We start from the raw sequence: 14,124 nt of genomic DNA, 5'->3' as shown, positions 1-14,124 counted from the left end.
CTTCAATAAGGTTTGATGCCTCAAACCAACAGTTACACACATATTTGTTCTCAGTGTTCTTGAAAGAATTCAAAGAAAGTCAGTAATAGTATGTAGTAGTGGGAATACATTGGAGACCAATGCACCTGATCGGCGTTGGATCGTGTATCACTAGTTGCACGGAGCACGTCTTACAGATTTGAATACGAGAAAGAGGAATCTGACTTGCAACTTGACCTCGGGGCATTGTTGAATCACAGATTATTCTGTATTTATAACTTGCTAATAAATAATAAAAATCCTCTTTTACAATGTACCTCTCACCCCACACCTAGATGATGTGAGGCATGAGAATGAGCCGAGAGCCAGAGGGAAATGTTTCTCTTGTCCTACAATCGTATTTGTAGTCTTGGTTTATGCATAAGCAGCATCCTGTCAATTCGTTATGCAGACCTGAGTGAGGAAGCAACGCATGCAAACAAACCAGACTCTTATCCGAAAAAAAAAAAAAATGTGCTAACACATACACAAACATCCGGTGTGCGGATACACACACATGCATACACACGTGTGTTGAATATGCAGACACATGTAAGGAGAAGAGAGGGAGACTTTTAATTAACCACAGCTCGTTAATTCTCTTTGAACCGACAGAGAGAAGGTTTACACACTAATTACCTTGATGACTGAGCCAACCTGTGCATGCACGCACATATGCTGGTCTTCTCACTACAAACATGCACTCTATCACAGGCTGACACAACACATCTCGCAGGCTTTTAGTATCGCACACACAACACAAACATGGAGCTGTGAAGTCTCACTCATAAACACAAACTCGTGCTCCAAAATCCAAGTTATATTGGGAGTTTCTCTTCTTTCACTTTTCTTCAGAGGTGCAACTTTCTGATGGTTTCGTTTATTCTTAGCTCAGATCTATCATCCATCTTTTGTATTCAAGCCGCTCTGCTGGAAATAGCTTAATACTTTGTCGTATAGCTTACACACACCCCTTCAAAAACACAATCATGCACATATTTGCGCACCGTCTCTAGATGAGTGAGACTCCCACATCAGTGTAAAGTAGTAATGACCCGTATCAGATTAAAAAAGAAGGTTTTTTTATGTCCTCCTTCAAACTCAATCAATATCCTTTCAAGCAGAAATTCATAGGCTAGATTGGACTTTCGCCAACTCACCCATATGTGCGTTACTGTCGGTGTTCACACTTACTGACTATTGTGTGAAGACAGTAGGTAGATCTTTGAGAGACCTTTTAAATCGTAGAGATATGCACACATGCATTTGTGAATCATGCTGAGAAATATCAAGGAGGGTTTTGTACTGTAATATAGAGCGTTAGAGCAGAAAGCGTGGGGGGGAGGCATATTTTTAAGATAAGTACAAGTAAAAAGGGACGAGTGCAAAGGGTTTTTAAGAAAATCCATTTCGGCAGAAATGTTTCAAAAGGTCGGTGAGTAACTGGGGTTGACTGACATCAAAGATTTAGTATAAAAGGGAAGCAACAGTGTGAAGAAGCAAGAAGACCAGGGAAAAACATGTGGAGCGCCAATTTCGTAAAAAGTAATTACTAAAGATAGCCACATCATTAATAATACATTGTTTTCAACAAGTAAAAGACTTCAAGATTGGAAAGATAAAAAAGGGGAGTTGTGGGTCAATAAAGCCTTGTGAAGGGAGGCAGAGGAGGACTCATAATGAGGTCAAGGACATCATTGATCGGCACATCATAAAGCTGACTGGCACGGAGGGGATGAGATGGGGATGGGGGCCGGAGAAAGTGAACTGAAGGAGCAGAGGAAAGGCGGAAAGTTGCATCTGCAAAACCCAGTCAACAGTGAGATCGGAAGGAGAGGAAAAATAACAGAGACAGAGAAATAGAAAATAAAATTACCAGGATGAAGGAATGGTCAGAAAGAGGGAAATTGAATTAGATAGAATCGTGGCCTAACAAATGAATTCTGTAACAGAAAGCTCAGAGACCAACCAGCAGAACTGCCGGTATGAGAAACTCACTCTTTGTCAATCAAGGTTCGCCCTGAGGCACATGCTGGATTTCTACTTTCTCATAGTACTCTTGGCCTCATTTTGTGCCTCTTATGTACTGCTTCACATGCAGGGCACACACCAATTCATCCGACTCTCAGAAGTAAAAATGAATGTGAAGCCAAAAATGGATTTCTTAGCATAGTAAGATGTTGTCAACTCCAACTTTAGCCAACTAAACCTAAAATCCTGCAAAACGGAAATACTTTGGTTAAATTAATCTTTTGTTCGTAGTTGTGTTTTTTTTTCTTTTTAAGAAATGGGGAAGAAAATCAATTTCAGTTTGTTTTTGGGATCAAAAGTTTGTTTTGCTTAAAGAGCCATACAATTAAAATTATGTTTTTAACATAATCTTGTGCCATTTTCTGATGATGGACATATATAAAGAAAATTCATCTGATTATTGTTATCTTTGACTTTTTTTATAACCAGGACATTCCTATTTTTGTTTGAAAACCTCTTTTGCAAGGAAGTCCTGGCCAAGAGGCAGCCACAGTTTGTTACAAATACTTTGAAACATTGAGGCAATGAAACAGTTAAAACAATACATTGAAACCTAAAAAACTGAGTCATAAAACAGTGAAGGATTCAAATAACGATGATTAAAAGGAACATTTAAAATATTTTGTGGAGTTCTCCCTTGAACTTAGCCATAAAGAAATGTAATGATTGCAGTAGTCTTCAACCTTTTTGTAAAATGTTCCAGGCTAAGGGAGCTGCAAGTACTAAAGCTTTCTTCCCAAGCTTAAAATTGTATTTCTGAATATTTCTTTATTCAAATCATTATGAATCAGGAGCAGACAAAAAAAAGGCTGTTTGAAAAAGCTTGTAGTTCTGATTATGTACCATCAGCTTGTAGTTGTAAGGCTACAAGCTATCCTGCTCAGCTCCATTCAGATGCATCCATTTGCAGACAAATAGATCCATGTACATCTTCCTTTTCCTTGTCTGAACTCAAACTGCACAGTTGGATAACTCTGATGCTGCTGACCATTTTGGTTGCACCAGTAATGTTAGGTTAGGGTTATGCAGGGCTGTAAGCTAGCAGGAGAAAAGGTAAACAAAAGGATGATGGGAAATGAGTGCAAGCTTACCTCATGCCCACAAATCAGAGGCAAATTTCTAATGACTCCTGCAGCTCTGTAGAAACTATGTTCTAGTAAACCACACAGGTTTTTTTTTTTATTTTGGCTAAAAACTGCATAATCATAAATAAAAAACCACTGGGAACGCTTTTACAATAGATCAAAAGATGATCTGAGTGGGACTTTGAAGAAAACCTGTCTTAAAAGGTGATTAAACTACATCCTATGAGTTTCCCCCAACATCTCTGCATTAAAAAAAAAAAAAAAACAGAAATATGCAGAAACATGAACATCTCTGTCACCTGTAATCACAAAAACATCTGTTTCTTTCTTCACAACCTGCAGATCCACAATCACATCAACCTCACTTCTCATCACTGATCATGTTAGCATTTCCTCCAAAGCACCTTTGCGCTGAAATGCAGCGTCATAAAGCTGCTAATATGCCCGCAGACCCTTTTTCTTGCTGAAAATCATTAGGCTTAATGATTTTCTGCATCATTAACCTTCTGCATGAAAATGGAATCAATTTGTTGTGGTAAAGAATGATTGTTATTTACCTTCTCTGAGCTGGGAATAACTCAGGTTATTTGAAATGGCCTCACTGTGTTTATGTACAAGTGGATTCCAATTTTCATGTATTTTTTGATAAAGTCTGCAATGAAAAGCGCCAGCTTTATTGTTATAATTTGTGGGTTTAGTTTGTTTATCTTTTGTGACACACTACAATCTAAATGTCCTTTCTAAATCCTTTCATTAACCACATTTTTTGTTTTTCACTGTATTTAGGGCTAGAAAAATAACATTTATGTTGAATTTATTTAATTTGCTACAATAAAAAAACTCATCACAGGCTTATCTCTTTTGAAAATTTGATGACTCATTTTTGACATCTGGCTCAATGTTGGCAACGAAAATCAAAATTCTGACTCAAGACTTTCCCAGACTCTTTATACCCACATTTGTTTATACACAATTTCACACGCACATCATCTAAAACATGTGAAAAATAGGCCAGACAAGTGCATTTATCCACCAATGCTCTAAAAATACCGTTTCGTCACTCTAGAACATTGTAGCTTGGGAAAAATTGAGAGTTACCAGTTTTCAATTAGAATCAGCCCCACTTCTCCATTGCTGCTGTCTGAGTCATTTTCTCTGACTGTTGTTGAGAAGCGATAGAAGAAGCAAGTGCTCTACTAATTCCCTCATGCTGATTAATTAATTTAGCTGTTTCCATCTTGTTTCACATGTTCAGTAGATCAGTTGTTCCGTTGCTCCTTGTTCTTTCACGTTTTTTTTTGGGGGGGGGGGGGGGGTGAACAGGTACACTTTTCTTCCCGCGTGGTCCGTCAAATTCCCCCCGCAGAGTATTAGGAGTTGACATTCTAAGCTGAAGTTATTCTGCTCCAATCTCCTCTTTGTCACATCTTCCGTATTGGCTGTGCCGTTCAGAGCACATGTAGATTTGAAGGGGTGTAATTTTTGTAAGCAGATAAATGAGTGAGGGAAGATGGGGCATGTGTCGCATAGAAACAGGCGTCCTGGTGCAGATTGATTCCTTCAGGCCAAGCAGAGTCATTTAGCTCTTGATATTTTCTCAGTGGGAATTTACAATCTTACACTCTCTGCATGGTTGAAATTCTAACAAGACGGATGATTTGTGTGTTAAAGTCGTGGTGGTTCGGATGTTAAGCTCGCACGAAAGACAAACCATTTCTTTTCCTGTAAATCATCACGATCACCTTCACCGTAATGATTTAATTTGTATTATTCATCATAATCCTTATGATTTAAAGACATGCTCCTAAGAAAATTGTTTTTTGGTGTTTTTAACATGTTCTTGAGGCATTTTCTGACGATGGGAGACATAAAGAGAAATTTCTTCATTAAAATCGTTGTGAATCAGGAGACTACGAAAAGATGCAGTTTGAAAAAGCTCAGATAGATCCATTTACATCTTCGTTTCTCGTTCAAGCCGTCAACTGGCTCGAAACTGTATATGGCTAGATAGCTCTGATATTGGTCGCCACTTTTGTTGCAAAAGTAATGTTAGGTTGGGGATGTGAGGGGCGATAAGCTAGCTAGAGAGAGTGTAGACAAACAAATGATGGGAAATAACATATCAACACCAGAGAGCTAGACTTTTAAAAAGGTTCATGATAGAAACCCGAACTTTTACAAACATTCAAATAGGCTTTTACATACTTACAGGTTAAAAAGCTTTTTTCCAAGACAATAAATTAAAGAAGAATTTTCAGTGGTACCTCATAAATTGTGCAAGTGCAATACAAATCAGTGTGATTGGGTGTCTCACGACAACTCTCAACCAAAAGTTATATAAAATTTCTTTTTAGTCTTTTATTTTGGACTTTCTTATGTGAAACATCTTAAGAATGGATGCCGTTTGGTACAGATATGGGTACACCAAACTGAGGTTTTTGGTTGTTTGTCCCCTTTTTGGCCCTAGGAAACACATGCGACCCATACAGGGTTATACAGCTGTTGCTGTCAGGCATCTGTCCAGATGAGGAGTAAGCGTCTTTGGGCAGAGGTTTGTAAACAGCAGCCATGTCCAGCAGCATTAATCTGAACAGAGATTAAAAGACAACAGAAAACTTTGAAAGACAGCCACGATTGGTTGATGCCTATTACCCTGCATTGTAGCACCTAAGCCCATAATCAAGGCGAACATGATCAGATAATCCCAATATGTCTTTGCAAACCCTGACCAGCAGTTTAATCCTCAGATTTGGAATCTCAGATTAGGAGTCCTGGATGATTAATCCTTCATTGTGTGTGTGTGTTTTCTACAGGGAACCCTTCGTCGGGTGACTTTCTCGGTTGTGACCCAACCTCAAGATGGGGGTTGCTATGACAGCGGGCTGGAGGATTCGGAAACGCCGAGCAGCAAGAGTTCGTCTGGGCCGCGGCTGGGAGCCTTGCCTTTACCTGAGGAAGGTTACGAGCGAACCACACCGGAGGGCAGTGTGGGGGAAGAGGAGCACGTAGAGAACGGTACGTTCCCATTCAAAGCCCCAAGTACTTCTCAGCCAACAGAATTAATTAAACTCTAGATTCTGTCAAGTACATTTACTGAAATTTTCCAAGCCCAAGGCTGTATGCACTTTTTATTCTGAAAGCCTTCAACACATTTGATTAGGCGCACACTTCACTCTCCTCACACACAAACATTTTAGAGAAACACTTTCATTGAGACCTTGACTAGCTGTCAAGGTCTAAGAGTCTGCTCCTTTCTTGATGGGAATGTGTTTTACACAGTAAAGCAGTTGTCCTTTGTTTCTCTGGATGCAGCGCACACGCAACCTGTGCAAGGCCTCCTTGTATTATGAGTGAAGAATTTTAGAAAACCCAATGTGTGGCTGCCTTTTGTGTCGCAACCTCATCTTTGTCCTTCAGATTCTCCGTCTATGACGAAAAAATAAATTTTCACACATCTCTATTCTTGTATGGAAGCGATTCTGTAGCATAATTAAAAATAAAAGAGATAGCACTGACTTCATCGCCCCGCCTCCCCTCTGGAAATGCTTATTCGAATTAAATAATGTGACAATGTTCACTGGGTGGATGTTAAAATGAAAATGCAATCCCCTCTTTGCATTTTTGTTTTAATTCAGACAACAGAATATGCGGTTTTTAATTAGAAATGAAAAATCATTTTGAAGTATTGATTTTTCATTTCAATTTTGAGTCATTTGATGCAGTTACATTTTGAAAAGGAAAAAGCATCTCTGTTAATCCATTTTAATTGTCAAATTAGACATTTCTAAATGAATTTTGCTACACATTTACCAGAGAACCTTTTAAAAAATGAAATGTCAAATACCATTTTCTTTATCATTTTAATTAAGTGACAGAATAAGCAGTGTTGAGGCATTTTGGTGGATTGCTTTTTCATTTTAATTTTGAGTCAAAAAATGCAGCTTCATTTTGAAAATGAAAAAGCATTTCTGGTTTTGACTTTTATTTTTATTTATGGTACAGAATCACTTCCATATTCTTGACAGAAACAGCACCAACACATCATTATCAATACACCTAGGTTCCCCTTCTGGGACATCTTAGGATACTTGTTGCATATTTACAATGTATTTACAAATAAAACTGGCTTTGAAAATTTGCGTCACCAGCACCATTCATGTACGTCTTCATTTTCCTTGCCTGAACTGGTATCTGGCTCAAAACTGCACGGCTGGATAGCTCCATTAGGGCTGGCCATTTCTGTTGCTCCGGTAATGTCAAGTTGGGGTTGTGAAGGGCTATAAGCTAAATTGTAAGGGAGCGTGTGAACAAAGGGATGATGGGAAATGAAAAAAGCTTACTTGACACCAGCAGTCCTTCCCACAGTTCAGACTTAAATCTCTAATGAACTGCTGCCGCTCTACAGAAACTATGTCTTAGAAAACAACACAGGTTTTAGACTTTGGCTAAAAACATCACAATCATAATTAAAAGACCACTGGGGATGCTTTTCAAAATATGTTTGGAGTGGGACTTTAAAGTTTAAAATGTTACTTTCCATACTGCAGACTCAACTAAATTTTTTCTCCTGCTTCTTTACCCCCCCCCCCCTTCCCCCTCCAGAGCCAAGGCTCTTCTGATTGGTTGTTTAATTAGTTTAAATTTTGTAGTGCACGTCTGCAGCTCAAATGTCATTTTGACCCTGCAAAACAGTTGCTGCACAAGCATGAATGAAAGTTGGCACATGGCAGGCTAACAAAGAAAGAAGAAGAAAGTCAAAGCTGGCAGTTTGAGGCAGTTCAGAAACTGGCTTCAAAGGGGAGGGGGGGAAATTGCATCCTTTGATCTGGACCTTGAATTTACGGACTTTGCCCAGCGGTTTAAATTCAGAAAAAAATATATATGATAAACTAAAAAAAAGAGAAAGAACAAACAAAAAAAACCTTTAAACTTTTACTTTTAAGTGTCTTAAGAATGTCTTCTGCACCATTTGTCTGTTTTTGAAAGGTCATAGCACTTTCCTAGCATCTTTATTATTACATATACTGTGTATAAATGTATATAAACTAATCCTGTCGTTGCTAGGCACTAGTGCTCAGCCACAAAAGTCCTCGCCAATCTTTTATTAGGCGACGACAAAATGTTTTTTAAAATGGACCTTTTTCCTGATGCACTTTGTGTTGCTTAGATTCAACATTCACTGTGCCGTTGCCTTTGCTCCCCTTGACATGACCTTTGGCCTCTCATGTCCAGCTGAGCTCAGCTGGGGGGTCTTCAACATATTTAATAGGTCAGCGTTTTTATGTTTATTTTTCTTCCGCAGCATTTTTTTTCCCTTTCCTTTCTTGTTTCCTTCAACCTCTGCCTGTTCTTAATGACCTTAGTCTAATTATCTCTTGTTACGTTTTCCTTTCTTACTTTGTCTGCCTTTTTACGTTTATTATACCTTTGAGGACATTATAATGCTGCAAGTCTTTTTCTTCAGTTTTGTCCATTGTTTCAGAAGTTTTTTTTAATTACTAAACAAACAAAAATGCTAATAAAACATTAAATTTTTACGCCTTTGTGCTCCTTTCCTGTCTCCAGATGCCAGACAGCTTCCTGACGTAGCTCTGACAGGAAAGTGCACCAGGGAGTGTGATGAATTTGGCCACTCAGACACTTGCTGGATGCCTGTCCGCCCTTCGCCGCGGCAGCGCCAACGCCACGGCAGCGACCCCCCTCGGCTGTCAACCTTTGCCCCGGGGGATGACAACAACAATCTCCGCGGTAACAACCATGAAAGCGACAGCGAGAGTGCCGGCAGTGCAGGGAGCTCAGAACCTGGTGTGGTTGTCAGCGGGGAGGGTCAGAGGCTACCTTTAGCCAACGGGGATCCTCTCGGCACTCTGGGTCGCGGAGACCGTAACAGGAACATGGGGGATCACAATCGCAACCTCCTGAACCGCAAGATGACCTCTGCATCCTACGACACGTTTAGCAGTGCGGGGCTCGGAAGGCGCCAACCCGAGGAGGAGGGAGGAGAAGGCCAGAAACCAGCCGAGGTCATACCACTGACGCGGACAGGAGGGGATTACAAGACAACATCGTGCCTCACCTTATCACGCCGTGAGGTCTACCTGTGACAGCCCTGATGTGCAGCAGTCCACGCCACTCTTTTTTTTTCTTTTTTTTTCAAGAGTTCAACTGAGCTGAAAGTCTTAAACGTGGTTTCCAAAAGCCTTTAAAAAAAACTCAGATTTTGGAGTCTAACAGTTATAGTTACTTAAACTCAAGTCTTGACCAGCTCTTTGGGGAAAAAAAAAAACAAAAAGTTTTTAATGACTACTCCAAGCTACCTAGAGGTGAAGATGGTACTTGTAAGAGGAAAATCTGCCTCTCCTTTTTAAATGGAATCTGATGCATGCTTGATCCTTCCACCACAGACAGATTTGTGTGAAAAAGACTAAATCCGACTAAGAATCAATGCTTCAGCAGGTCAGAGTGGCCCTGGATGCAGATCATATCCTGTCAAAAGATGGGCTCCTTTGAATCCAGCTGAAATCAATCAGACTTTGTAAGAATTTAACACTTGTATGCTAACATGGGTGTGAGAAATATTAACCAGTTTCACACGAATCTTGTCTTAAACTATAGAGAATGCTCAAACATCATACTTTTACACCAGGATCCAATGTTAGTATTTAAAACACAGAGTTCTCATAAGGTGTCATTAGTGCCACACGTGTGAAAAAGGGGCGTTTATAATTTTCCTCAACACCCAGCGTGTATGTATATATGGTATGTGTGTATTTGATATACAGAAAAAAAAAATAGGTAAAAATGCAGGGCTCCTTTCTGATGCCCTCTGCTAATAGAGGTAGAGTTCATTACACACTCAGTGTCCTGACAAGTGCTTATGTACGACGATTGTCCCCTCACACACAGATGCACACACAAGCATGCAAACACTCTTATACAAACATAAAGCATGTAAGCTTCATCCGCCACAGTGGATTTAAACAATGTGAAGATGCGTAGGGCCACCGTTTGTGTGAAGACTTAAGTGGCTGTGTACCATTAAGTATTTAATAACCAGCTCTCACTATCATACAGAAAAATAATACACACACACACACACACACACACAGACAGCATTTTAAGCTGAAACACACAAAAATGTACGATCAACTTGGTTCATGTGTGCTTTAATCATGGTTTTTCTTTTTAACATTGCCTCTAGCTGTTAGCCTTTCTGCCTGCTCCGCTCCAGCCAGTATTTATACATGAAATGTATTTAAAATAATCACTCATCTCTGGGTAATGTGTGAAGCTGCATTTGAGGGAATCTCATTGACATCTACTGTAGGTAATGATAGAAATTGTTAAAGGAGTTGATACTCCACATACATGTAAGTAGGACTCTTTAAAAACCAAATTGTTGTAGTGTTTGTATGGTAAAAAAAAAATGGGCAGGAAATAGACTGCATGACAGAAAGATGATGCAAACTTTTATTTATTATTTTAATTTTTTTTTTTTTTGTTATTCGCACTGGGGAGCGTTAAACACCGACAGTGGTGGTGCATATTAGAAGTTTTAGCTCTTTTGTCAGCTTTCACAGCCCAGAAGTGGGTAAAAAGTGTGGTGGCGATAAGGGGGAGTCGTGCATTGAATCAGGATAGCTGCCCATTGAGCTGCACAGTGCTGATCCAAGCGCACCCGTAACTGCTGCGCCGAGCTGCGCAGATCACTCCTTCGTGTCTGTCCTTCCCATCAGCTACCACACGACTTCCGACACACTCTGCTGCACTGGGCTGAAGAGTGGGTGTGGATCCAGGCCAGCACATCTTAATTCCGATCATCAGTGTGTGTGGCTCAGTGGTGTGATAGGGATAATAGGGTTAGGTTGTCCCTGTGGTCTTAATGAGTTTCCTTTCTCCTCTTCTTCTCTGCTCCTGATCTGCACTGATCTCATTAATGTCTGCATAGGCTGGTGCAACACTGCTGGAAACTGCCAGTAAGTATGCCTCTTCATTTCTTTTTTTTTATTGCTTGTTTTCTTGGATCAGACCAGACTGAGGAGACATCCTTGTTAAGGAAGTCAGGAGGGAAAAAAGAGCAGCACTCAGCTCAGGTGTGCAACACACTTAACCTAGCAGCTCGACTGACAGGAGTCTTCATTTCTAAAATGGGAGAAAGTTGTGACATTTTACCATTCAATGGGTTATAAAGCTGGGAGAGTATCTGTGTATGTAATTAGACTTTGTAAACCTGTATATAAGTTCGGCTTTCCTACTCTGTCAACACTGTTAAGCTTTGAGCTATGATGTATTTATTCCCTTGCCTTCATAACCCCCTCCAATCCCCCCTCCAACGATGGCTGTTTACACAGCTATGGCTCTGATGAACTATGACGAGGCGTACTAAAGTTCAAAACTTGGAATTTCTCTGTTGATAAGACACTTTGGGGCAGCCCACTGGATTTGGTACATATCTCGGGAGACAGAAAGGCATGTGGCCCTTCCCTGGAACAAAGAGACGTATCAGTTGTGAAAGGATGTGAAGGAACCAGTTTCTGGAAAGAGACTCTTGATGCAGCCCTGCCTCTACATAGCGGCACATATTTCACATAAACTGCTGTTTTATGGCAGGTCCACTGTTGCACCTTTTAAACCCTCGAATTTGAATTGAAGGGAAACTTGTAAATGAATCTGTGTGGGTGTGTCCTTTTTATACTGCACGTTTCAGCATCAGTATGTTTTAGTCTAAAACAAAGAGGGTAGATGGACAGAAGAGAGGGGGGTGGGTCACGCCCGAGTCCATTCACCCGCTAAAGGAGACATTTTTTTAGGAGGGTTTTGGTGGAAAATCCCTAAAGTCCGTCCTGTATCCGCCCCCTTTGACTCGTCGTCCTCGCCATGTACAGATCAAACTACAGAGTAGAACAGGCAACTGGAAACAGACAAGCATGCTTAAGGTTAAAATCTGCACTTAGAAAAACACAGGATTGAAATAAATGTTTTTATTTTTTATTTGATGCTTAAGGGACTCGTCTGTGTTTCTCTTTTTCCCTTTTTGTTTGTTATTCCCCCCCTCCTGTAATTACATTATGAACTAATTACATTTGCTATGTGGAGGGAGATGGGGAGCTCTCAACAAATGGTTTGGTTTGACAATGAATCATGTAAAAGTTTGACTTTGCCATTAAAAGCTTAAAATGTTGTTTGGCTTTTTATTATTTTTATTTGTTTTGGGGTTTTTTTACAACTAAAGCAATAATACTTAAAAAAATTAACATTACAGCTGTTGGTTAGTTGAAATACTGCAGTGTTATAATCAGAAGCAGACTATTTTATGTACTAGAGTGGAAAAAAAGAGCAATGAGTGGGAGTTCTCAGTTATCCAAGGTCAAGAGTGACTCTAGAAGTCTAACATGTCAAAAGCAGTTTAAACTGCAGAAAATCCTGCAGCACTGCACCCTATTTGTAATGCAGACCCTTTGATGCAATTTTACAACATGACACATCAAGCTTAAGATGCAGTGTAGTCCGTCAACCTAATCTCTGAAAGGTGAATGTTCCAAACTCGATTCTGCGGCGGGAAAAACTTTTATAACGCAGAAGCAATTTGGACTTAAGACTTATCTGCAAATGCTTCACAGGTGTTAACTGCAGCAAAGATTAGCGTGAAGGACTAAAATGTCACAAAAAGGGGGGGGGGGGGGGAGGGAAATGAAGCGCTGTGTGTTTTGTTTTGACTGACATGCAACACTGACACCATGTGGTCGAGTGGCAAAACTCCACAGGAGAATGGTCTGCAGGCTGAGATTACAAAAAATGAGCTTTAAAACTAATTGACATGAAAAACAACACATCTAAACAATTGTAGTTGAATTTGAAGTTGCTCTTCATACATGTCAAGTAGGGTTGTAACTGTTCCTTTTAAAGCTTTTAACATTTCAGAACTTGTGGTTGAAGATACGAAATCGATCCAGAACATCTTTAGCCAAAGATTCCACCAGTGTGACTCAGAGATAAATTGAACAGTGCCGGGGACGTTTTCTACATTTCTTTTATGTCGTGCAAGATAATCAAGTGTAAATTAAATGTGTGTAAAAACAAACAGCTAAGCAAGAATGAATGGCATTAAAGCACTTGGTCGTTTTTATGTTATGGTAAAATAAACCTGCCATGCCTCAATCCAAATGGTACTTTCCTATATCAAACTTTTTTTTAATGATTTTATAATGGTAGAGGTTGATTCAATTACAACTTGCCTCAGACGAATTGATCTAGTTGGATCATATAGGAATAGAAATTGATTCAGTCGATCAAGTTCATTAACCGCCACACCCCTAATGTCAAGTAAAACCATCACAGCCAATCAGCCCTTTGCTGATCACATGCTGCCCTGCATTTCATTCGGACACACAGCAGCTTTCCAATTAGAAATTTCAAACTAATACAATTTAACATTCACATCACAGGTTCAATTAATGAAGCCGTTGGGGAAACAGACGATTTCAGCTGGATTATTGGGTTTTTCTGTGCCGAGGGTTTATTACAGCCTCCTGTTTGGGTTTAGTTAAACTGCATGGATTTTATAGACAAATAATTATGTGTCCTCATAATTTTCAATTAGTTTAATCACTTGTATTAAAATATCAGCATGTCAGACATCCTAGAAAGACTTCTACCAAGAAGATGATGAGTTACTAAGAAGCATCTCCCCCTGAAGGGATCTCCGAGTTCTCAAGTTTGAAATTGTGTCACCAGGAAAAAAAAAAAAAGAAAAGCCTGCAAAAATATCAGTCAAGTAATTTTTGGGTGCAAATCAGTTATGCTTAATGGTCTGAAGATGAGCACACTTTACCATGTAGGAGAAAGGGAAAGGAGCTAGATGAGTGAAATTTTTCCTGTCAAATTCTTTTGTGCTGGCTGATTACAGGGAATTCTTTCAGATCAGCGGCCAAGACGAAAGAATTATTTAGCACCGCTGAGAAACTGTGGAGCATTCTGAAAGATGAATTCC

General features: G+C 39.7%; 1 protein-coding gene across 1 annotated transcript in view; it reads left to right on the top strand.

Moving 5' to 3' along the window:
• pcdh7a (protocadherin 7a) overlaps positions 1–12,315 on the top strand; it is a 51,679-nt gene extending 39,364 nt beyond the window's left edge. The window contains exons 5-6 of the mRNA XM_011474683.4: positions 5,948–6,149; positions 8,700–12,315. Coding sequence (XP_011472985.3) covers positions 5,948–6,149; positions 8,700–9,238 — 741 coding nt within the window. The 3' untranslated portion in view covers positions 9,239–12,315. The remainder of the gene's footprint in view (positions 1–5,947; positions 6,150–8,699) is intronic.
• Positions 12,316–14,124: the final 1,809 nt, after the last annotated feature.

Source organism: Oryzias latipes (assembly GCF_053564925.1).
Source record: "Oryzias latipes strain Hd-rR chromosome 1 unlocalized genomic scaffold, Olatipes_Hd-rR_3.1 chr1_Y".
In the NCBI taxonomy this organism is placed as follows: domain Eukaryota; kingdom Metazoa; phylum Chordata; class Actinopteri; order Beloniformes; family Adrianichthyidae; genus Oryzias; species Oryzias latipes.
This window is presented reverse-complemented; position numbering and strand designations above follow the sequence as displayed.